The sequence below is a fragment of the Stenella coeruleoalba genome (assembly GCF_951394435.1).
Source record: "Stenella coeruleoalba genome assembly, chromosome: X".
NCBI lineage: Eukaryota > Metazoa > Chordata > Mammalia > Artiodactyla > Delphinidae > Stenella > Stenella coeruleoalba.
Genome location: NC_137152.1, coordinates 38,824,720 through 38,850,439, shown reverse-complemented (window position 1 = coordinate 38,850,439; position 25,720 = coordinate 38,824,720). Strand labels below are relative to the sequence as shown.

Sequence of the window (25,720 nt, the reverse complement as noted above, 5' to 3'; positions counted from 1 at the left end):
AGCATCCTGCTGTATGCCTTAAACTTATACAGTGATGTATGTCAATTATTTCTCAATAGAACTGGAAAAAAGAAAAGAAAAAACCTGCCATCTCCGAACTCCTTACGTGAATCCACAGAACAGCCACTGTTGAACATTAATCTAGTCAGTGTGCTCCAATAATCAGACCTGAATGTAGGGCTTTCAAATGTTGTGATTACTCTCATCAGTTCTTAACGCCCAATGCATCCTGAAATGTCAGTACAACAAAACCTTAGGAAATGTGAGGCGCTTCATGGAACCTGTATGCTTTTGGTCCGTCCATCATATATCACCATATATGATGACATCTCAGTCTCTTGATGAACTAACCTAGCACTAATGAGAAGTAAAATGAAGTGGCAATGGAAAGTATTGTGGCAAAGAACTAAAAAGCTTAAAAAGCAAAACCTATGGCCCAAGTGTGACTGTCTTATACAATTACACTTTTAGAAAAGTATGTATATCTTACTTAGAGAGGATGACAGGGCCAACCTCACAAGCCTCCTTCAAAGTTATTCTTTACTCAATAGGATTCTGCCTATAGTATCTGAAGACCACTACAGAATTAACTTACTTTAATAAGATTTACATTATCTTTTTAGATTATTTTATACTTTAAGATACTATCTTTTTGGTACTTAAAAAGTGTGTAGTTCTTCAATGTACAGTGATTGGATTGCATAACCAGTACCATGTCAATAACTTCTGATGAAAGTTCATGTGTTTTTCAAATACTCCATCAGTGCTTCTAGGGGAGGAACTTTTTTATTCCATGTAAATTTACCTCTTTTGAAAATTAGAGGGCTGATAGCCATGACACAGTCCTCATACTAAAATGAGATTTAATTACAATTCAGATTAAGAAATGAGGCACTGGATTTGTAGCAACGTGGGTGGACCTAGAGATTATCAGACTAAGTGAAGTAACTCAGAGAAAGACAAATAGCATATGATATCACTTATATGTGGAATCTAAAAAATGATACAAATGAATTTATTTACAAAATTAAAACAGACTCACAGACATAGAAAACAAACTTATGGTTACTAAAGGGGAAGGAGAGGGGGATAAATTAGGAGTTTGGGATTAGCAGATACACATTACTATATATAAAATTGATAACCAACACGGACTTACTGTGTAGCACAGGGAACTATACTCAATATTTTGTAATAACCTATAAGGGAAAAGAATCTGAAAAGGAATACACACACACACACACACACACACACACACACACACACACACTAAAATTACAATGAGAATTGTTGTATTTTTTTGGCTGTAATTTATGCAATTGCTTTTTGTGATTTTTTAGAAAAGGAGGCACCTGTGTTACTTCATTATTGTAAAATTTTCTTAACCAAAATTTGGTGAATTTTAGTAGTCAGTCTACCTCACTTTTTGCTTATGATTCTAAATTGTTTTAAGTTGTGTTTACAGTATGTTCTTGTCCTTTAACTTGGTGAATGTAGTAAAATTCTCTCCCATCCCCCCCAAAATATATATGAATCACTTTGCTGTACACTAGAAACTAACACAACATCGTAAATCAACTATACTTCAATTTAAAAAAAAAAGAAATGAGGCACTGGTATTCAGAATTTGACATACTTCTTTTACTCTTTTCTACCCCTCTATTCCCTTCTCTGCCAAATTTGTAATCTCTAGCACATGTTTCTTTATACAGACTGCCAGGTCAACATATTATTATGGAAATAAGAGAAAGAAATGCTTACCAATTTTTAATGCATCCTATGATAAAACCACAATGATAAAGTTAATATTTGGGGACAAACAGAGTTATCTTTGTGGAACACAGATCTGATCAGATCATTTTCTGTTTCTAACACGTTAGTGGCTCGTACAACAATGTTTTTAAAACTTTCAACATAGGAAGACCACTTAATGAGCATTTGGCACAAGTGTGGACTAGGAATTGTAAGATATTCATTATAATTTTTAGAATAGGAAAAAATTATTTTATTTTTTTAAATAAGTAAATTTTTACAAAAGAGAGCAGTGTTGTTTAAAAAAAAGATTTTGAAATATTTTTCCAACCACTTTGGAAAAAAATATTTTTAAATGTATAATAAGGATGATGACAATGACACTGCTAATTTTTTAAGGTTTTACCAATGAGAGGGATGAAACTGTTTGCACTCTTTCACAGAGGTATCTATATCTGACTTGATGACAAACAGCTTAAGCTGTGGGTCTTATTCCACATCCAATTGGTTTCTTTTCTTAGCATTTTTATTACTTAGCAGAAAGAAATATTAATGTCATAAAACTAAGTTGTCAGGAATGGCAGTAGAGATTATTCCATTCAGGACCAACTACTGAGGTACAAAGAGAGTAGTAAAACACAAAAGGCGGGCTTCCCTGGTGGCGCAGTGGTTGAGAGTCCGCCTGCCGATGCAGGGGACACGGGTTTGTGCCCCTGTCCGGGAAGATCCCACATGCCACGGAGCGGCTGGACCCGTGAGACATGGCCGCTGAGCCTGCGCTCCGCAAAGGGAGAGGCCACAACAGTGAGAGGCCCGCGTACCAAAAAAAAAAAAAAAAAGGAATTAAAAGATTTAAGCTTCTGGTGTGTAAATACTCTACCAAGGGAAGAAGAGTAAAATTAAACAACGACCCTAAATATCAGATTGGGGTGCTTATTAGGCAACTCTAGATTCTTGCCTCTATACAAAAAAAAAAAAAGTAAAACTTAGGTTTTTGAAGGCATAGTGTGCCCTTCAAAGTAAGTTATATTTAAAATGATTTAATGCTCTAGCAGGAAAATGATTCAGGTTAAAGTACATCTAGCTCTTAAATGATAAAAGTCACCCAAGAGCTAACCTGGATTGCTTGAGTCTGGGAAAAAACGTACAAAAAACAAGTCAGAAAAATAAGTCAACCTTGAAACAGCTTTCCCGGTAAGTTACACTTAGGTCTAAAAACTTAATTAATGGGTGTTTAAAAGCACACTGCTTGAATGAGGAGGCATATAAATGAATGTATTTAGCTCATTTTCCTTTATGGAAACCACTTTCTAATTTTTTTCTAAAAATCACATGATGCTTAAAACTGGAAAACCCCTTAAAATACAAGAAAAGAAACTCCAATTTGAGAATAATGTTTATTTCAATCCCTAACCAATATGCCATTAGACATTTCCCTGGGGACCTGAACAGTAACTGATTAAGTGAATTAGTTAAACACTAACAAAGACACAAGGGGAAAGAGGATAGAAGGAAACCTCGTGCACCCTGAAGTACTGCTTTAGCAATAACCACAGCTGCATGAGGGCTCACTTATTGGCAGCAGCCTAAAGAAAGAAATAAGCACTCAAAGAAATGGAGCAGGGCTATTGGTACGTATCACAGGACTTGAAAATAGTTCCATTTTTAGAATGTATTTCAGTTTTTACAGGGATATATTGTATTTTTGCAAGGCTAAAAGCACGTGTACAAAAAAGTCAACACTCGACCTAGCACACATCAGCAGATATTCATCCTGCAATCTTTTAAACTGTACCTTCATTCAACAGCAAGTACTAAGGGTCTATTATGAGCCACTTCTCACTTCCATACCTGCACCCTTTTCCCTTCTTGTACTGGTTCATCCATTCCAGATCTCCCAATAAGCCATGAACCCTTTCACATTCCATTCATCTCTACGTTTGAGAATACATTACAGTTGAAGCCCCAATAATTAGTCAACATTTTTAGGACCTTTCTATATATCAACTTGTGCCTCCATTTTGCTTCCCCACTTACCGAAACCCAGTGGCTGAAAAGCAAATGCTTTCCCCCCCCTCCCCCCCGCCCCGGCCACACCGCCCTGCGGCTTACAGTATTGAACCCAGGACCACAGCAATGAAATAACAGAGTCCTGACCACTGGACCGCCAGGGGATTGCCCTGAAAAGCAAATGTCTTCCTATGTAAGCCCTGGAGAATGTCACAGGACCATGTTATGTTTTAATATACTACCTTAGTTCGGCCCCAGGACACTTATTCAGGGTGACTATTCCATTGATACACATCTGTACAGCCATACTGGTTGTTAAACAGTGAAATACCTGTGGCTGTAGATAAGTAACTACTCTTTCCCAAGGACTCTCCTCCCCCACAACCATCCCCCCCAAGGCTCCTGAACTTTCCCATGATGCAGCAGCTGGAACACTAGGAGGCTCCAGAACACTACCCGCAGCTATATCTGACATCCAATCTGACGGGTCAGTGCCTGTGTTGTTTTGACTGTCACCCTGCACCCATTTCATTTAAGGACTGACTGCTTGGTTCCTGCTCACAGCACGTTAAAATGTGAAGCTAAGAGGCAGGAAGGACAACAAAGAGGAAACTCTCTATCCCAGCTCTGCTGAGCTAGACAATCAGAGAGGTGGTGAGAGAGGTGGGGAACGGGACTGCAAAAACAATAATGAATCTATGATATGTACTATTAAAATGAAGTGTGAGGGCCATGAGAAGTATATAGGAAGGTGGGGCATGGGAGAAAGGGATAGGGAAAAGGCTTTCAAGATATGCGTGAATCTAGATTCTTATACCACCTTCAGACTCCTTGGTTCCCATTGGATACAGCTCTGCCCCCACTGGGTTGTAGACATTTGCTTGACAGTGTACCTTTTGTGCCTTCTATTCCCAGCATCTACTCTAATGCGGAAGTTCCCCACCCAAATCACTTTCATTACCAGTGGAGCCAGGGTGCTAATTGCCAGAGTTACCAGTGTTAGGAAAAATAGCTTGAGGAGTATGGCTTGATATCTGCAGACCCCCACTGTACAAAATCAATGTAGAAATAGAAGTAGAGGGGATAGGTTTGACAATGTTGCTGAGAGGGTTGTCCACATAAAGAAAATAGCCCTCTGTTCCATTACTTGTTTTTCATTCCTTCCTTCTCAGATTTATACATAAAAGGGACTGACAAGAAGACTGGTAAATGTAATGGGTAGGGAAACCCTGCTCTAAAATGCACATTCCATACCAGAGTATTGAGAAAGCTTTTGGCTAGCACGATCCTGTGTGACTACTTGTGCTTATTATTTTAGAAGCAGCATTTCTCCAGTTCTTCTATATTGAGTCTGCATTGGTTTCTCTCTATTAATCTCCAAAAGGAAGTTGGGGAAAAAAGATTAGCAACTATTCTTTAGCAGGAGAAAAAACTTCAAGAGAGGAAATACCAAGTAGGAGATTCTTCTTGGATTCATGGGAATAGTGTGATGTCATGGACAAAAAAAAAAACAAAACAGTTAAACACACACACACACACACACACACACACACACACACACACACATAACCTAGGAATTGCTCTTAAGGAAACACTTGTACCTGTGCACACCAATGTATGTATGCTATTCACTGCAGCACTGGAAACAATGAAAGAGTCCAGTAATGGGGGAATAGCATAAGGATAGAAGTAGACTGATGTGTACTGAAATAGAAAAATCTCCCAAACTTACTATGTGATAAAAGCAAGTTACAAAATAATAAGTAGATTTTTTAAAAAAATTAAAGTGTGTGTCTCTGTGTTAACTTGATAGAAAAAGAATTGAAAGGGTCATAACTGAGTTATTTTGAAGGGTTATCTCTGGAGTGGGAAGTAGTGAGGGAACTTTCACATTTTATATACATGTGTATTGTTTGAATCTTTAACAGTGACGTGTATTTATGTGTTATATAAGTGTTTCTAAAAATAAAAATAATGATAATGCAGCTAGAAGAGTAGAGACAAGACATTGCAAAGGGAAGACTTCCATTCTGAGAGGCAGACCACTGGGGTATTTAGAAACAAAGCAGGTGACAGTTTCTGTAGAACACTAGGAGGAAAGCACCAAGAGGAAGATGACTTAACTAAATTTTTACATGGAAGTCAATGGGAGGACTTCCCTGGTGACACAGTGCGGTTAAGAATCCTCCTGCCAATGCAAGGGACACAGGTTCCATCCCTGGTCTGGGAAAATCCCACATGCCATGGAGCAACTAAGCCCGTGCGCCACAACTACTGAGCCTGTGCTCTAGAGCCTGTGAGCCACCACTACTGAGCCCACGTGCCACAACTGCTTAAGCCCACACACCTAGAGCCTGTGCTCCGCAACAAGAGAAGCCACCGCAATGAGAAGCCCGCACACTGCAACGAAGAGTAGCCCCCACTTGCCGTAACTAGAGAAAGCCCACGCACAGCAATGAAGACCCAATGCAGAAAGGAAAGAAAGAGGGGAGGGGAGGGGAGGGAAGGGAAGGGAAGGGAAGGAAGGAAGGAAGGAAGGAAGGAAGTCTTTGTGATCAGATCCATTGTCCAGCAGTGAGAAGATACAGATTCCAACCCTAGCTCCATAACTCACTAACTGTGTCACCCTGGGCAACTGTCTTGATCTCTGTGGGTTTCAGGTTCCCCATCGCAAAAATGAGGGCATATCAGCATGTATGATTTTTACGGTCCTTTCCAACTCTCGTACTCTATAATTTTAGCAATGATTATTTGTGGGTTATTCGTACATTGTGTTGAATGACTTCTGAGAAGACATTAGCTTTGAGGAATTCCAAATGGTATTTTGATTGCAGAGTTATCACAGAATACCCTTCTGGCAAGATCAATAAATGGTACTACCAATCCTTAGGAAAGTAAGATTCAGCTGAGAGATGAAGTAGAGCACAACCTGGGACCCAACACTTCCAGTCTGTGCCTAACTAGAACTATACCAACATGGCCACGGTACCTCTGGAGTACCTGCTAGCCACAGACCCCGGAAACACCCAGCACACACTCCTGAAACATCACAGCAACCCTCTCATCTACCACATAATGCCATAAATTGGAAGAAGGTGAGGTTCATAATAATCCACTCAGGATTTATTAGAGGCCAAACGCCCTCTAATTTTTTTCTCCCTTTGAGAGGGGACCAAAGTGGTCTCACTAATTAGAAAATAAACGGGGAGCTTCCAGATTCAGCTCTGGCAAGTAAAAAGCTCAGAAATTGTCTTGCTGTATACTTGAAACTAATACAACATTATAAATTAACTATACTTCAATTAAAAAAACAAAAAAGTTGTTGCTCCCATTCGTACAGCAAGAAAAAGCTAGACAAACTAAAAAATCAATAACTTTTCTTGGACCCACCGGAGAATTGCTGCAAGGGAAACTCTGACCCCCAAATCTGAAGAGACAGGCTTATCCAAAAAGACACAGAGAGATCTGCTTACCTGGAGTAGAAACTGCTAGAACCATAACTGGTAGGGCTACTTAAAGGCAACTTTGATGAATTGCTGAAGGCTGTGTGTGGACTTGTGTGAGAGTAAGGATCTCCTGAGCCTATACTTCGGTGGCTTTTATCTCCAGGAACCCTACCAAGTTCTCAAAATGAAGAGCTAAGAAACATGTCCTCCTAGCTCAGAGAAGAAGTGAAGAGCTATCATTGTGAAATAGGCCAGACCTGTCTCTGTAACAAAGGCCTATGCTCCAGGGGAAAATACTTTGCCTGAGCCTTATCCCAGTTGGGGGAAGGGCATTCTTCCCTCTCCAGCCGTAACCCGTCTCACTTAAGGGAAAAAAAGCAAAGTCAGTAGGGGTCTGGGCTTCCTGGAAATGGGCTGGGAATGCTGAGGTCAGAGACAGGAGTAGGGGGCAGGGAGAACAAAAAGCTATAACACCGGATTACACTTTGTGAAGGTTAAAGACACAAGACACAGGTCCAACAGACAATGCAATTTAATCAGAAGATTATAAAATAACCTGCTCCCCCATACCATACAACCACACCAATGGGGCTCCCATATCTTAATAACAGTGGATTACAGCTGCAAGACACAGAATCTCTTTCAAGGAATTGTACTTAAGGAAACTCAAAATCAAGAGAGAAGACAAAAACAAGGACACTACAGGAATTTAACCCCTGGCACTAATAATTACACCAAACATTAAACAAAGCCCAACTCCTAGCCAGTTTAACATAAATCTTAACACAAGGGAATTAAACTAGAAACCAGTAACAGAAAAATAGCTGGAAAATGACTAAATACCTGGAAATTAAGCAACATACTTCCAAATAACCCATGGGTCAAAGAAGTCTGAAGACAAATTTTAAAACATTTTGAAGTAAATGAAAATGAAAATACAACATAACAAAATTTGTGGGATACAGCAAAAAGCAGTACTTAGAAATTTATAATATTAAATGTGTATATTAGAAAAGAAGAGCTAAAATCAAAAGATCTGAACATCACCAGAGAAAACATACAGATGGCAAATAGCAAATGAAAAGATGCTCAACATCATCTGTCATTAGGGTAATGCAAATTAACAACAAGTTCCCACTACACACCTATTAGAATGGCTAAAACCTAAAACACTGACAATACCAATTGCTCACAAGGATGTGGAATTACAGGAACTCTCATTCATTGCTGCTGGGAATACAAGATGGTACAGCCACTTTAGAAGACAGTTAGGCAATTTCTTATAAAACCAAACATAGTCTTACCATATAATCCAGAAATTGCATTTATATATTTACCCAACTGACTTGAAAACTTAACGCCCACAGGAAAAACTACACACAGATGTTTGTAGCATCTTTAGTCATAATTGCCAAAAGTTGGAAGAAACCAAGATGTCCTATAGTAGGTAGGTGAATGAATAGACAAACTGTGGTATATCCAGACAATGGAATATTATTTAGGGATGAAAAGGAACGAGCTATCAATCCACACAAAGACATGAAAGAACCTTAAATGCATACTGCTAAGTGAAGGAAGCCAATCTGAAAAGTCTATGTACTGTATGATTCCATTTATAAAGACATTCTGGAAAAGACAAATTTATAAAGATGAAAACGGATCAATGGTTGCCAGGGACTCAGAAGAAAGGATGCTGAATAGGTAAGACACAGGAGATTTTTTAGGGCAGTGAAACTATTCTGCATGATACTGTAATAGTGGATACATGTCACTATGCATTTGCCAAAATCTATAGAGTTTTACAGCACAAAGAGTGAACCTTAATGTATGCAATTAAAAAGAAAATCTCAGGATGGAATGCAGAATGTGGCAAAAGAATCCAATTATATCACAAATTTGTGAAACAGCCTCACTAAAGGAAAAAGATGCTGACCCAAGTAACTGGAAATGAGTGGAGTTTGTAAGACTAAAGGTAAAAGAATTTTGTATAAGCACTTTACTGTAGTTGATAAAGTAGTTTCCCACGGAGGGTATGGGTTAACAATTTGAAACCATGCACATACACTGGAAATGAACAGTTAAATATTGGATGGTGGATGGTGGGAGCCACGTTTCTCACTACCTGGAGGGGAAGGTTACAGACAAGCAAGGGGAGGAGGCAAGAATGATCCCTGTGGTAACGGATTACAGTTAGAGACACCAGTATGATCTCATGTTTAGCTTAATATAGATGCAGATAGTTACATACAGATAATCTATTTACAGGTATGTGTAAATACATGGGTCAGAATACACATATATTTATATTTCCTTACTGAGAGGACCTAGAAGCAACAACGCCCCAACAGAAAAAAGCACACCTCCTGCCCAGATCTTGCTTTCTAATACCAATCTCCGCTGAAAGGAACTAGGGCTCCTTGGAGAAATGGCTGATTCTAGGACTGAGGCAGGAAGTATATAACATGGGCCTGGAGCATATTGTAGTACCAGAAAGTAAATAAGTGCTTAAGAAACCTGCACAGTGACAGGGATACATCAAAGGGAGACAGAGCCAATTGAAAGAGCTCCAAATGCAAAGTTAGAAAAATTTGAATAAAATAAAGTAATAATGGATTATAGCCCAAAGTATTAAACAGATGAGTCCCTACTGATATAAATAAGTGAATGAATAAATAACTGAGAATAGAGAAATCTCCGATGAAGAACAATTCCAAATAGTGTTTGTAGATACTTCACCCTCAAGGAGGTAGAGAATAACTTCCTTATTCTTAAGTGTCAGCTACGCAGTGACTTCCTTAATCAAAGAACACATTATGGAAAGGATGAAAAAAGAGTAACTTCACAGGGGAGAAAACTGACAAACACTACCTCAGCCACGTGATCAAGGTGAACATCAGCAGTGATGAGTCATATTGATGGTATATACCTTTGATATGATGTGGTAAGAATGACACTTTACCTCTAGTCTTCCCCCAAGCCCCAGTCCAATTATGAGAAAAACATCAAACAAATCCCAACTTAGCAACATTCTACAAATACCTGGCCAGTAATCCTCAAAACTGTCAAAGGTCACCAAATACAAAGAAAGTCTTAAGAAACCAACACAGCCAAGAGGAGCCCGAGGAGACACGACAACTAAATGTAATGCGGTGTCCTGGATGGGACATTCGGTAAAAACTCAGTAGACCTGAATAAAACATATACTTAAGACAAAAATATAAATATATAAATGGGGGAGAGATTAGAGGGCATACATTCTGAAATCTGACCGGGTATTTTCCCATTAAAGAACCTAAAGGAAGCCTTTAAAGCCTATGGACCATAACCATAGGCCTCATTTTATGGGGTCAGCATATTAAAACAGGTGAGGTTTATGGCCCCACGGAGCTTTTGATAAGGGCTACTTTTTCTTTTTTTCAAGCTCAAAAAGCAGCGATAACAATTGCCATTCTCCTAGGCTAAGCGTTTAGGGAAGTTTGAATATTATGAGGGTGACGGTTCCCAAATTCCCTTTCCTTCTCCTCCTGGCACCATCCACACAAATGAGTCAGTTTGGGAGAGCCTAACTGAGATGATGAAGGGAGGATTCTCCATGAGCTGAAGCCTAAGATGTTTTCTGTTTCTCTCTGAAGGAATACTATGATCTTTCTTTACAGCGGGGCAGAACAAACAGAACTGTTTCACAGCTTCCATGGTGGATTTCATGCACCGTCATGTTTTTCATTTTAAAAGATTTTTCCCTTCCCTGGGACATCGGGAGGTTATGCTGAGGCTGGCAGGGGTGGTCTGGGCATGTTCTCACACGTGAGAGGGAAATGGCCTGCTCATGCTCCACCTGGGCTTTGAAGTCATCTGTGTCTCTTCTGGTTTATTCTCCATGTCTAATTGGTCCTATTGATCCCCACTCTGAAATTTCTCCAGAACTTATTCTTTCCCCCTCTCCATTTCCTGCTGTCCTAATTCAGGCCTTTGCTCTTTTGCCTAGATTGTTCAAAACTAACAGTTTAACTGGTCTTCCAGTCTCCAGCATACTCTTCCCCTGAACCTATCTTCCACACTGCCATAATTCTCTAAAACACCAATCTGATCACATCATTCCTCTGCTTTTAAATCATTTGGTGACTCCTTGGTTACAAGATGAGGTCCAAAAGCACAGACAATCTGGACCCCACCTAGATTTCTAACTAGATCACCCAGCCTATATCCTGCTCCAACTCTCACCATCCCCACCCTTGGAGTCTCAGGCCTCAGACATACAGACTCTGTTTCTTGAGCAGAGGACGCTCTCTCATGCTGCTATGTGCCTTTACCTGTGCTGCTCTTTCTGCCAGGAATGTCTCCTCATTCTACAGTTAGGGAGTAGCAGCAAGGCATGCTAGGTAGAAAGACAAGGAAGCGAGGGGGAAAAGAGAATCGAAGAACGTTACCAAAACAACACAGTTCGTATCTGGGTGTTCCATAAATGAATGAATCGCTGAATTGCTGACCAGGAGTTCCAGGCTGCGGAGGCAGGCAAGTGAGAACAGATGGACTATGAGAATAGCTCTGAATTTCTTCCTGTTACTCAAACCCTTTTTCTATTTGCCTCCTCCTCCCCTTCTTTCAGATCTCTGTGTTTATGTTTCTTCTAATTTACAGACTACTATAACACTACCTCAGATGCATTTAACCATGACATGCATAATTTATTTATTCATTACTCATAAATCAATCCCTCCAGCCATCTGGAAAACAAGGACCACTTCTACTGCCTTTCAAGCTCCTTTTAACTAATCTTTTTAGTACGTGCCATTGTGCCTGGTACAAAGTGTAATATTTTATGCACAGTTTCACCACCAAATACCAAGGACTTTATGACCTTTTTTTTCTGTTGTTGTGTTCACTAGGAAATCCCATGTGAAAACATTAAATAAAATAAGAACAATTAAAAAGCAAAGCAAGAAAATTATAACACTACGGAGTATTGTAAGTGGACTGATTTTTGTGTGTGGCTCATGGAAAACAGCCTCATTATTATACGGTCAGACGTTGGAAGCCACAAGTAGTAATTCTCCTGTAAAGGCTAGTGATAAGTGATGAAGGACTACTCACCTAAAACTATATTCCACAATCATAAGCAATGTCAAAATCTTGTCTGCCTCAGTTTTCTAGTTTATTAAATAGGAATAATGGATACTTGCCCCAATCACCTACCCAGAGCAACGTGAACACAGAAAAACTACTTTGGTCATACAGATGCCATATGAAATCATTTTTCATTAGAAGCAATGATGGTAACTATGCTAAACCACTCTGGTTTAGCCAGAAGGCTTAAGTAGAGGTAGCCAGTTTAAGCTAATGGATACCCTAACTGACCACTTCACTAGAGCCAGTAATTGGTATGACTGACTCACTGTGGTTGTAAGTACTCATAAATGGACATGACACACACATGTCCCTTTTATATTAGTAGGCAAATAGGAAAACCCACTAAATACCAAACCATGAGTACCTTTCTTTTATGAACTTTAAATTCAGGGGCTCTCTTCTACTGTCACTGCCCTGAGGTACCTTTACCAGGCAAATTTCTTGTTATCCTTTTGAACCTGTGGTTTTCTTACCTGTATATTCATCCCAAGTTGGGCACCTCCCCTCAGAGGAGCCTTCCCTGACCTTTCCAACTATTGTGGTATTCCCCAGTTATCATCTATTATCATTCAGTTTATTTCCATCCTCAAACTTATCACAATGTGTAATTAACTAGAGAATCTGTTTATTTACCCAACTAGATCTAAATTCCAGATCAGCTTGCATCTTATCTATGTTAATCCTGCCACTGTATTCCCAGTGCCTATAGCAGTACCTGGTTCATACCAGGTGCTCGAAAAGTATTTGTTGAATGAGTATGTGAAGGAGTTTTGTCCTCACAGTGACAATAAGGTTAATTCAAACTTCTCAGCATGACATTCAGGCCCCAATTTACTTATTTGGGCTTATATTCTGTCTTTTTATACCTCTGTATATTATGCCTGTTGCTATCTCTGTAAAAGCTTGCTTTCTGCCTCAAATGCTCTTCCTCCTACCAAATAATTTACCTTTCAAGGCCCTTCTCAAACACACCTTTTCTGTGAAATTTTTTCCAATCCTACACACACACACACACACACACACACACACACACACACAGAGAGAGAGAGAGAGAGAGAGAGAGAGAGAGAGAGAATGCATCCTCTGCTAAGTCCTTGTAATATAGGGTTATAATAGACATAATAATGCTGATGATTATGATAGCTAACATTTTATTGAGCATTAACTCTATGCTGGGTACATAAGCACTTTATATGTTATTATCTCATTTAATCCTGAAAACAACTCTTAAGAGGTAGGTAGGTAGGTAGGTACTATCATAAGTACTTATGTGTCTGTTAGGCTAGCTAGAATCAACTTCATGAAGGCAGGGATGGTGCCTTAAAGCCTTGCTAATTCCCAGAACCTAGCAAAATATCTGTAATGTCATAGGCCCTTAATACAAATTTGCTAAATAATGAATTCTGACAGTAGTTTCTTGTCCCCTGATTTCACTTTGAGAATGGCAATCCCAATCACTTAAAGAACCAGACAATAAAGTATATAAATTTAATCTTAAAGTGATACAGTCCTTTCTAATTACAACAAGAAACTCAGAAGTCATAAAAGGGTTATATACCTAGCTATACAAAAATTTTAAAATATTTGTAGATTAAAAAAAAACAAAGTTAACAAAAGCAAACCAGAAATAGAAAATATACATATTCAACCTACATTAGACAAAAGATTAATAATAATAATATAAAGGGCTCTTATAAAAAAATAAGAAAAGGGCTTCCCTGGTGGCACAGTGGTTGAGCGTCCACCTGCCGATGCAGGGGACACGGGTTCGTGCCCCGGTCCGGGAAGATCCCACATGCCGTGGAGCGGCTGGGCCCGTGAGCCATGGCCGCTGAGCCTGCGCATCCGGAGCCTGTGCTCTGCAATGGTAGAGGCCACAACAGTGAGAGGCCTGCATACCGCAACAACAAAAAAAAAAGTGTGAGAGAAAATAAGAAAAGATAATCAGCCCATTAGAAAAATAGGAACATCATATGAACAGGAAACTTCCAGAAAAAGAATTTTTTTTGGCCATACCGCACAGCTTGTGGGGTTTTAGTTCCCTGACCAGGGATTGAACTCAAGCCCTCGGCAGTGACAGTGCAAAGTCCTAACCACTGGACCACCAGGGAATTCCCCAGAAAAAGAAATTTAAATGGTTAATAAACATGAAAATATGCTCAAGCTCATTAATTTTAAAAATTGAAAATTAAAACAATAATAGGGATGTATTTATTTATTTATCATATTGTAAAGATGAAAAAAGAATTATAATATTTAGCACCAGCAAGGCTGGTGAAAGGGGAAATAAGCACTCTTACACACTCATGCTACAGAAATGCTCTCATACACTTAAAAGACACACACACACACACACACACACACACACACACACACGCACATGGTTGTCCATTGTGGCATTGTTTGTAATAGCAAGAGATTGGAAGCAACTGAAATGTGCAACAATAGAAGCTTGGTTAAGTAAACTATGGTACAGCTATACCATGAAATTGTATGCAGCCAATGAAGAGAATGATGTTACTGCATAACCAAATAATAGATAAGGGGAATTCTCATTTTATAAATATATTCCAGATAATAAGAAAACAATTATAAAAAGGGGAAAGGATTTGAACAGACACTTCATCGAAGAGGATATAAGGTTGGCAGATGAGCACATGAAATGATGTTCAACATCATAAACCGTTAGGGAAATGAAATTAAAACCATGATGAGATAACACTACATAGCTGTTAGAACGGTTAAAATTAAAATTACTGAAAATACTAAGAGCAGAACAAGTGGAAGAACTACCATACATGGCTAGTTCAGATGCAAAATGGTACAGCCACTCTGAAAAATGGTTTGGCAGTTACTTACAAAGTTCAGCATACATTTATCACACAATCCAGTGATCCCACTCCGGGGTATACTACTCAGCAAGAGAAAGGAATGAACAACTTAAATGAATCTCCAAGGCATTAAGCTGAGTGAATGAAGTCAGTCTCAAAAGTTGAAACTATGTGACTCCATGTATATGACATTCTCAGAAAGGAAAAACTATGGGACAGAGAACAAATCAGTGGTTACCAGGGCTTGGGGGTCAGGGAGGACTGACTGCAAAGGGTAATAAGAAGGAATGCTTTGGGGGTGTTGAACTGTTCTTATCCTGTCAGTGGTGGTGATTACAAGTATCTACACATGTGTTAAAATTCATAGGACTGTGTGCCAGGAGATAAATAAATGTTATTGTATGTACATTGGAAATAACTTTTAAAAAGATAAATTGTCATCAGCAGTAATGATACCTTCTATTTCTCCATCTAAGGGAGGAACATCATCTCTCATGGAGAAATCCATAGCTGTCCCTGGTATGTCCATCAAGTCCTCATCACTGGAGCTGCTCTGGAAGCTATTGAAACTCCCCTGCTGAAAGCCTCTGTTATCCATGGCTCCTGTACAGAAAAAAAAACAGGAGGCTTATTACAATGATTTCCAAGTCCCTTACCACTTATTCTTTTTTTATTGTGGTAAATACACATAACATAAAATTTACCATTTAAACCATTTTAAACTGGCAATTCAGTAGCATTTAGCACATTTACAATGATGTGCAATCATCACTATCCATTTCCAGAAATTTTTCATTATCTCAAACAGAAACTTGCTACCCAGTAAACATAACTCCCCATCTCCCTCCCACCCCAGCCCCTTATAACCTCTGTTCTCTTTCTGTGTCTGTGATTTGCTGATTCTGGATATTTCATATAAATGTAATCATATAAGATGTGGGCTTTTGTGTCTGGCTTCTTTCACTTCTCATAATTTTCTCAAGGCTCATCCATGCTGTAGCATGTATCAGTATGACATTCCTTTTTAGAACTGAATAACACCCATTGTATGGATATACCACATTTTATTTATCCATTTATCAGTTGATGGACATTTGGGTAGTTTTCACCTTTTGGGTTACCACTTATTCGTATGTCCTCTTTCGTGCTCTTACTTTGACAGTATAGACACACAAACTACTTAGCATAGTCAGTTACCCTCCAGATATAACATACCACTACCCTTACAATGTAGTTGATATTGGTTTTTTGAGAACCATTGCAAATAAGCAAATCAAATGAGGACATGCATACAAAACTCATGGAAGTTCACAATAAAAATCTGAAATAAAAACTAGACAGCAGTATTCAGAAATGTGCTAGCCATCTGGGAGTGGAAAAATATTATTTTATGCCTCCGGCTCTCCCAGAGTTCTTAACACAATATAGATGCACAGAAATACTGGGAAAAAGAGGCATACTGTGCTGTTCAATGTTGTTCTCTGCTCAAGAATTTAATACTAAAGATGAAACACTTTCCACATCCCAAGTGGGAATCTTCAGATCATAAAATTTTATTCAAAAAAATCTTAGTATATTGATCATTTAAAAAAAAAAAAAGAAAAACAGCATTACAGCCAACTTTAGCCCTGCACCACCATCACCCCAGTTTTTGATGAAATCTTGATCAAGTTTCATAGCCAGCAAAGTTCTATTCGATTAGGCAAATAATACTATTTTTTAAAATTTCATTCATTCATTCATTCATTTTATTTTTGGCTGCATTGGGTCTTTGTTGCTGTGTGCAGGCTTTCTCTAGTTGCAGTGAGCGGGGGTGCCTCTTCGTCGTGGTGTGTGGGCTTCTCATTGTGGTGGCTTCTCTTGTTCTGGAGCACGGGCTTCAGGCGCGCGGGCTTCAGAAGTTGTGGCAAGCGGGCTCGGTAGTTGTGGCTCACGGGCTCCAGACACAGGCTCAGTAGTTGTGGTGCACAGGCTTAGCTGCTCTATGGCACGTGGGATCTTCCCGGACCAGGGCTCGAACCCGTGTCCCCTGCATTGGCAGGCGGATTCTTAACCACTGCACCACCAGGGAAGCCCTAAATAATACTCTTTTAAGAAACTTCTTACTCTGGGTTATCAGAATTATGTGCAAGAATGTGGTAAATACCAAATACGTTAAATTAAACTTTAGGGGGACTTCCCTGGTGGTCCAGTGGTTAAGACTCTGTGCTCCCAATGCAGGGAGCCCGGGTTTGATCCCTGGTCGGGGAACTAAGATCCCACATACTGCAACTGGAGAGCCCGTACGCCACAACTAGAGAAGCCCGTGCACTGCAATGATGACCCTGAGCAGCCATAGTTAATTAATTAATTAATTTAAAATTAATTAATTAAATGTTAGGCCTAAAAAAAATTGGAATCACAGCAGTTAAATTAAATATTTTAAACATTGAGCATAAAGGAGAAATAAGCAACATTTACCAGGACTTCAATTAATTTTCAGGCCCTGGGCCATGCGCTTAAAGTGAACGCTTTCACTTAATTTTTCCAGCGTTCCTAAGCTGTGGCATTAGCACTCCTAGTGCAGATGAGGAAACCAAAGCTCAGAGAGACTAAGTAACTTGCCCAGTTAGTGTTTTTAAAAGACGGTAAGCTCCAAATCATGTGTTCAATTTCACAACATCTCACTTATGATAAAGAGGTCAGCCTGAAGGAGGAGGTCAGCATGAGTGACATTTATGAACCACCTATTATGTATGAAGCATTGTGGGATAGTGGGACAGATACAGAAATGATGCTGGGTAGGCCAAATGAGATGAAGATTGAGAGGCAAAGACTTGGGAGTTATCAACATCAAGGTGATGACTGAAATCAAGAGAACAGATATTCTAAGGGAAATCTGCCATTCACTTATGGATAAGGATGAATATAAATAAAAGAAACACATTCTCAACAACATTCTTTAGTATACACCAATAGCTTGAACTCTGTGCAGACATGAATCTAAACAACAGGTTCTCCAGGAACATTACCATGCTTCCATGGTGACATATGGTCAGGTGGAGACGGTAGGGTCATTTACCCAGAGGTACTAATAATTTAGAAAATTATCTATCATAAAACCATTCCCTCAGCTACAAAACCTCTAACCTTCCTATGTGGATCAAATGTTTCCTAGGATACTAAGAATCCATGCTTTGCATCTTCAGCCCAGCTCCCTCGCTGCCAGCCAATCCTTCATCCTCGCTAGACTCTTCCTCCTGCTCTATCCTGCTTCCTTCACGCCCCTTCTCTGAGCACACCTGCAAAAATGCACTTACACGAATTCCTCTGAATTATGATTCTAAGCAAGAGGGTGAAAAAGCGGACTCTGCCGCTGCTTCCAAGTCTAACCTGACTACCAGGGATCCTTAGCAGGTTTTTCCTATTACCAACGACACACAGGAAATTCTGAATCTCTCAGTCTTCCCTCCTGTCATCCAGGAGGAAGTGTCTTTAATCTTTATTTAAGAAAAAAATTAGTCTCTCTATTTTGTTCTTGATCTGACTGAGATAGCAGATCCTTACCTGCCTTACTCTGAGTTACTTTATCTTATCCTTTAAGGAAACCTACTATCTCTAGCCCTCATCTCTATCTCAAGCTCCAGTCCTTAATTCCCAAGAATTCCATTTGACACTTCCGTTGCTGCTTCAAACTCAACAGGATGAAAATGAAAAACAAGCAGAAATAACATTAGCCTAAACACAAATAACAAAATCCAAACAAAGCATGTTTCCTGCCCTCACCCCTCATATCAACTTTCCCTTTTAAATGTAGGTGGCATCAGAGTCAATAGTTGCACTTAATATTTGTCTAACTCTGGGATTTACTACGTTCAACGAACCTATAAAAGCAATCTCAAAAGTAGGTATTCCAGGTTTCTAGAAATCTTAACGGAAAACGAGCACCATTTTAGCTGATGAGAAGAACTTGAGAGATTTTCTTTCTGTTTAAATTCATCCAACGCCTGTGAATTCCAGTGACTAGCACTGAAAGTAGGCAAGAAAATTTGCAAAATGATGCAGAATCCTTTCCCTCTCTCTTCACTGGTTATGTGCTTCATTCAGGAAATGATTTAAAATACACAGTTTCAGCAACTCTACATTAGCCACACAAATCATAGGAAGAAAAAGTATGGGGAGTCCAAAAATAATTTATATTTGGCTTTGGAATATGTCCTGTAGTCATATTTTCAGAAGGTGTACCTATTGTTCTGGGAATTCATTAAAACAAAATAATGACGCTACAAGATGAAGACTCAACAAAGGAGAAGCTGGAAAACTCTTCCGTTTCCCCATTAGGACCTTACAAACTCCTTCCTGTAACCCACTGACACAGAACAACCCAGCTAAATTGAGCTGCCTCATTTCAAACATTTCATGGAACAGTTATCTGGTTCAGTGTTTGGGTTATAAAGTGCTTCCTTAATAAGTACATAGAAATAAAGGGTCAACAAAAGAAAATTAGAAGCAGCAAGCAGATCAAGCAAAACAGATGCAACAAACTGGAGTTCAACAAAGAAAAAGAACATAATCAGTAAAACTCAAAGTGATATTTTGCCCGTGGATAATCCATTCTGGTAGTAGTTGGTTTTATTTTGCAGATATAAAAAAGTTCCAGACAAAAAGTTAAAGCAGCAGAATAATGAGGAAATAATTTAAAGTTCCTCCAAGTTGAGATTTGATCCTGCATTTAGTTGAACTCCAAGCCTATTGCTCTTTCCATAACACTCTGGGGCTTCCCTATGACATGTCAGTCCAGAGAATGGCACATCTGGAATAAATCAAACCTCTAGATGGTCACAAGCCTGAGGTCAGCCGGAATTTAGGGTAGACCAGGAACAAAGTAACAGGATTTATTATCCCAACTAGTGGATTACTATAGGGCTCGTCATACAAGGAAGGGTTATGGGGGGAGGGCAAACAGGGAAAAATGTTTGGTTGATATCTGCATTACATAGCTGACACTTTCAGTGCCTTTTGTCACCTTCTTGCTTAAAATCATAAGCTGGTTCCCCATTGCCTTTTGGGTCAAGTTTACATTTCTTTGTATGGTATTCAGAGCCCTATCAAATCTAGATCCCATCTACCCAGACAGACTTACCTCCTGCCATAGATTTGTTATACTCCACATAGGCCATGTACTTTAACACCTCCATACCTTTGCTCAGGCCATATATTCTATCTGAAATCCCACCCAGCCCCCATCCTCTTTTTAGCCTGGTGAAATCCCCTTCAATCCATCTCGGGCCAGCTCATACAAGCTTTTCCTCAACACTCCCTTTGTTCAGACATCTATGCTGATTGCATAATCTCTTCCACTTGAGTCTTGTGACTACACCGTATCCTTCTCATTTTTGTGGTCTTAACAACTCTAGTGTTGTTCCAGAGAAGGTATTCAATAAATGCTTATTGAGGAGGATTCTAGTTGGGGAGGAATGGTTAATAGCCAGTCAACATATTTACATAGCCAATACTCAATAAATCTATGCCTTGCACTATGAGGGTAGAGGATTAAGGATACAAAAAACATCTGTTACCCTGTCACTGCTCTCAAGAATTTATTATCTAGTTGGGGAGGAAACTTCCACATAATGTAATTATACAACAGCTAAGTGTTAAACTGCTAGAATAAAAGTGAAACTGGCATTTAGAAAATGGAAGGGAGATTGTAAGCTAGAGAAGCCTTCATGGAGGAAAGAAGGTATTCGAGGACCAGGAAACAAAATGGCCAAAGGCTTGAGATGAGAATGAGGCTGGCATCTGTGCTTGACTAGAGGACAGGGTAGCTGTATGTGAGCAAATGGTTGGGAAGCCAATGGAGTCGCTGTAGTTTTTGAGGAGCAACATGATAAAAACATAACTTTAGGAGGTAAGTGTGGCAGCAGTGGACTGGAAGAGAGAGGATGAAAAGGCTAGGAAGGCAGTTCACCACTTCCAGTTTCAACGTAGGTCATTTAGGATGGAGGAAGAAGGGGGAAAAGGGGAGGAGGAGTGCATATTCCCAACAGCTGTACTGAAAGAGCCAGGTGGGGATGGGGTGGGATGGTGCTAATTTGTGGTATGGCATACTAGCATCTTGTTTAACTAGTGACAGCAACACATGTTGGTACAAACAAATTAATACCTCCATCTCAACTAGCCCATTTGGCAAAAGCAAATGTATAAACCAATGGGCAGGCTGATACACACAACCCTTCAAATAAAAATATAAAGTATGTCACATATTCCAATGCTAACAAACACAAAGAAGCAATAAACTTTTCTATTTCTTATTTTGGTTCAAGAACGATAACTGTTGACCTGCACATGGCATTCCATGTACGTAATATGCCAGATACCACAAATGTGGAAAAGGGAGGATGCAAAAGGAAAAAAGGGTAAGAGAGGCATTATACAACCTACCAAGATACAAGTATTGTCTTATCATTTAAAAGAAAGAACATTAAGTCAATCCTAAGTATAACATTGAAGGTGACAAGAACTGGCACATACATAAAATCACCCTTTTTCTACCCACTATACTTTGAGCTACTTGAGGACAGGGTACCTTAAATCTGTATTCCTAAATGCCTGACACAAAGAGAGCTCAGTAAATAATCTAGATTATACTCCGATTCCAGTTTTAGTTACTTTATTTTGAGAGGCAGAAATGAAATGCAAATCTTGGACAGTAGTCTCTGAGGTGCCTTATTTCAGAGGTTTGGGCCAATCCTAACCCAAGTCACCTTCTCTACCTGTCAAAATTTCAAGTAAAAAGTTCCAGGAGGAAATAACAATGCTTCTTCTCACAGTGTGGTCTTCATCTGGGAGTCATCCTCACAGACAAGTAGGGGTTATGAGAAAAAACAGAACTCAGAGCAGGCAGTACGAGAACAGCAGTTCTCAAATTTTTTGGTCTCAGGATCCCTTTAGTCCTCAAAATTATTGAGGGACCTAAAGAGCTTGTATTTATAGGGGTTCTATCTATAGATATTTACTGAATTAGAAATCAAACCCCAGAAATGTTCAAAATAAATATTTATTAATGTATTTAAATATAATAATACTCCTCCCATTATATGTTTATGTTAACTTTTGGAAAAAAAATCTATATTTTCCAAAAAAAATTAGTGAGAGGCATTTTGCAAATCTTTTTATTTTTTAATTTTTTAGATTTTTAAATTTTTTATTCTTACTTTTATTTATTTATTGGCCTCACCACGCTGCTTGCAAGATCTTAGTTACCTGACCAGGGTTCGAACCCGGGCCCCCTGCAGTGGAAGCTCAGAGTCCTAACCACTGGACCACCAGAGAATTCCCACAAATCTTTTTAATGTCTGCCTTAAGAGGACACATATTCCATTAGCCATCAGAGCAATGACATCAGCACCTGTCATACAGCCTCTAGAAAACTCCACTGCATATTCATGAGAAAATGAGAATGAAAAAGGCAAAGAAAATCTTAATATTAATATGAAAATAGTTTTGATTTTGCAGACCCCATGACAGGGTCTCAGGAAGCACAGACCACTCTTTGAGAATTGTTAAAGGAGAGAAAGAACACAGAATGGAGAAACCATACTTGGGCAACACTCATGACTGGTAAGAAGGAGGAAGAGGACAAACCAGTCAGATGAGACCGTGTTGACAGATGAAGGAAGTGGAAGTGAAGCAAACTAATATTTCCTATAAATATTTTTCCAAAGGAGAAATAGCCTTGATATATAAAGAGATTGTTCAAATCATTAAAACTGAATCCCAACAGATGAAAGGGCAAAAGATATTGGTAAGTAGATAATTTATTAAAGAAAACGGGGAAAGGGGTTTTAAAAATTCAGAGAAATTAAAATTGAAACAATAATATGCTATTGTCCCTTAGCATTTCTTTGGTTTTATCTCAGAAATTCTTTCTTTCTTTCTTTCTTTTTTTTTTTGGCTGTGCCACATAGATTGTGGGATCTTAGTTCCCCAACCAGGGATCGAACCCAGGCCCCTGCAGTGAAAGTGCCAAGTCCTAACCACTAGACCACCAGGGAATTCCCTCAGAGATTCTTCAAATATGGTAACACTCTGATAGAAAGGCTTTCAAGAGTGACAAATAAGATGGCTAGAGAAGCACCCTGAAGTTCAAGGACAAGAGCCTGCCAGGCCTGACAAAGACACCACTCATATTTTATAGATCACTTTCACTTTGGAATATATGAGTAAAACACCAAAATAAACTTTAAGAAACTGAAATATAGCATTACATTGAAAGATTTGCCTACTATAAATAAGGAGAGTTTATTCCAAGAACACAAGACTGATATCACAAGGGAAATTGTCGACATCATTTATCAGACTAACAGATAAAATTTTAAAAGCCATAATTATCTCAACAGATGTCAAGAACAGATTTTAAAAGTTTATATTTATTCCAGATTAAAATATTTTAAAAATATTCCAGGTGGAAAATTTGTTTCTTGACATGATACAGAAAATTTTAATTAAAACCAAGAAGCAAAATCTCATTCCCCTTAATACAGGAAGATAATGATGCCTCCTGTTGCCTATTATATTTAACATGGTAAAAGAAAACTTTAAGAGGAAAAAAGTGAAGAATGCATATAGGAAAGGAAGAAATATATTTTGATGTTTGGATTGCATGAATACATATCTATACAGCTCTAAAAATATTAACTAAAAATAACTAAAGGTAATAAATGAATTCAGAAATTATAAGGCAAATAGACAAAAAAACAACTGCATTCCCATGTACTATCACAGAACTAGAAAATACAATAATTTATTTATGATAGAGACATACACTTGAAACACAATATTACTGTAAAATTTATAAAATCCAAGTAGGAGGAAAAAAAGAATGACATAAATCAACAAAGAAGTATCATGCTCATGGATAGAAAGTCTAAATATAGTAAGAACAAAACAGACACCAATCTGAATTGTATTACAACTATATATTAATCTAGAGTCCCTATGGCATCCTTTAGATAACTTGAAAGATTGATAGTGAACTTTACCTGGAAGAATAAGTAGGCAAGGATACTAGTGTATATATTTTCTTAAGTAAATATGGCAAACATAACCTGTCAGATTTTAATCTTCTACAAAGAAACAATCATCAAAACCTTATGGCACTGGATTAAGAATAGAGATTCTAGCAGTGGACACGCACTATTTTACGAACTTAATAGCTGATAAACCAGAAGCAACACAACTATAAGGAAAGGATCAACCACTTTTTAGTAAATAGTTGAGGGATTGCTAGATATCAAAATGGAAAACAATGTACAATTACAACATATACCACATTGTGATAAATTCCAAATGGGTTTTTTTAGGGTTGATTTTTAAAATAACACAGAATAGTATATTCATTCCAGATGTGGTGGACAGGCAAAGTTATTTCTGACCATGGACACATACAAAATGGATTAATTAATATGTAGTAAAATAAATAACATTTTGCATCAGGGAATGTATGTAATAAAATGAAGTGAAAAGAACAGAGGAACAAATCTGTGTCATCATTGATAAAGGTAATAAAAAAGGTGGATGCACATATTCAAGTAAAGATTAAAGGAGGATTTCTGGTCAAGAATGTAATAAGGAGCTTGGAAGTTCTCATTCTCATCCTCACAATGAGAAAAAACTGAACAAACTGAAAATCAACAACTCTCCTTAGATCCATCAGAGAACTCAGATTACAGGACAAACTACGGTCTCCAAACTTAGGGAGACAGACAGGCGGATACAGAGAATCATAGCTTACACTAGCGGAACCCTCTTTGAGAACCAGTGCCAGGGTAGGAGAACCTAAACTGTAATTGAAGAATAGCTAGAGGCTTAGTGTGGACAAATTTGAGAGTTAAGAACTCGAAAAGGCCCAGTGAAGACCAGAGAAAAATCCCCTCGTGCTTCCAGTAGGGGCAGGAAAATGAACAGGGCATTCTCTTCTTTTTACAAGGCTGGTCCTCAGGAGAAACTATTTTACCAACGCCTAACCAACTTAGTGGAAAGGAAAACTGAAGTCTAGCTCCCTCCAGCCTTCTTGTCTCACATAAAGGAGAAAAAACAAAAGAAAATAAAACTGAGAAGCACCTGTGAAGTTCACAGTCAAGGGGGCACAGGCTTGCTAAAAGACTGAAACCTAATCATAGGACTATAGAACACATCCCTTCCTCCATGCCTTACTAACACATCAACAGGGCTCATGAATAACAATAGGAGCATATAACTATAAGAACTGCAAAACCCAAATACATATGAGGGACAAAAACAAAGACATTAGAGAAAATTTTAGCCTCTGACACATACAGATACAGCAAACAGTAAACATATCCTAACCCCCATCCAGATAAACATAAAATCTCACACTAAAGGCCTATTTACTTTAGTTATTTTTACCCAGTATATCATTGTCCAGCTTTCAAAAAAAATTCCAAGGCATACTAAAAGACCAGGAAAAAAAAACAAAAACAGCATGTAGAGACAGAGCAAGCATCAGAACCAGAGTCAGATGTGGAAGGAATGTTGGAATTTTCAGAACAG

At 38.6% G+C, this 25,720-nt stretch overlaps 1 protein-coding gene across 3 annotated transcripts in view; it reads right to left on the bottom strand.

The window, feature by feature from the left end:
• CLCN5 (chloride voltage-gated channel 5) overlaps window positions 1-25,720 on the bottom strand; it is a 159,773-nt gene that overhangs the window by 30,825 nt on the left and 103,228 nt on the right. For all 3 annotated transcript variants that reach the window (XR_013825586.1, XM_079909645.1, XM_079909644.1), the window contains one exon: window positions 15,623-15,769. Coding sequence is in view for 2 of the 3 variants with exons in the window: in XM_079909645.1 (XP_079765771.1) it covers window positions 15,623-15,769 (147 nt within the window). In the remaining variant the exon portion in view is untranslated. The remainder of the gene's footprint in view (window positions 1-15,622; window positions 15,770-25,720) is intronic.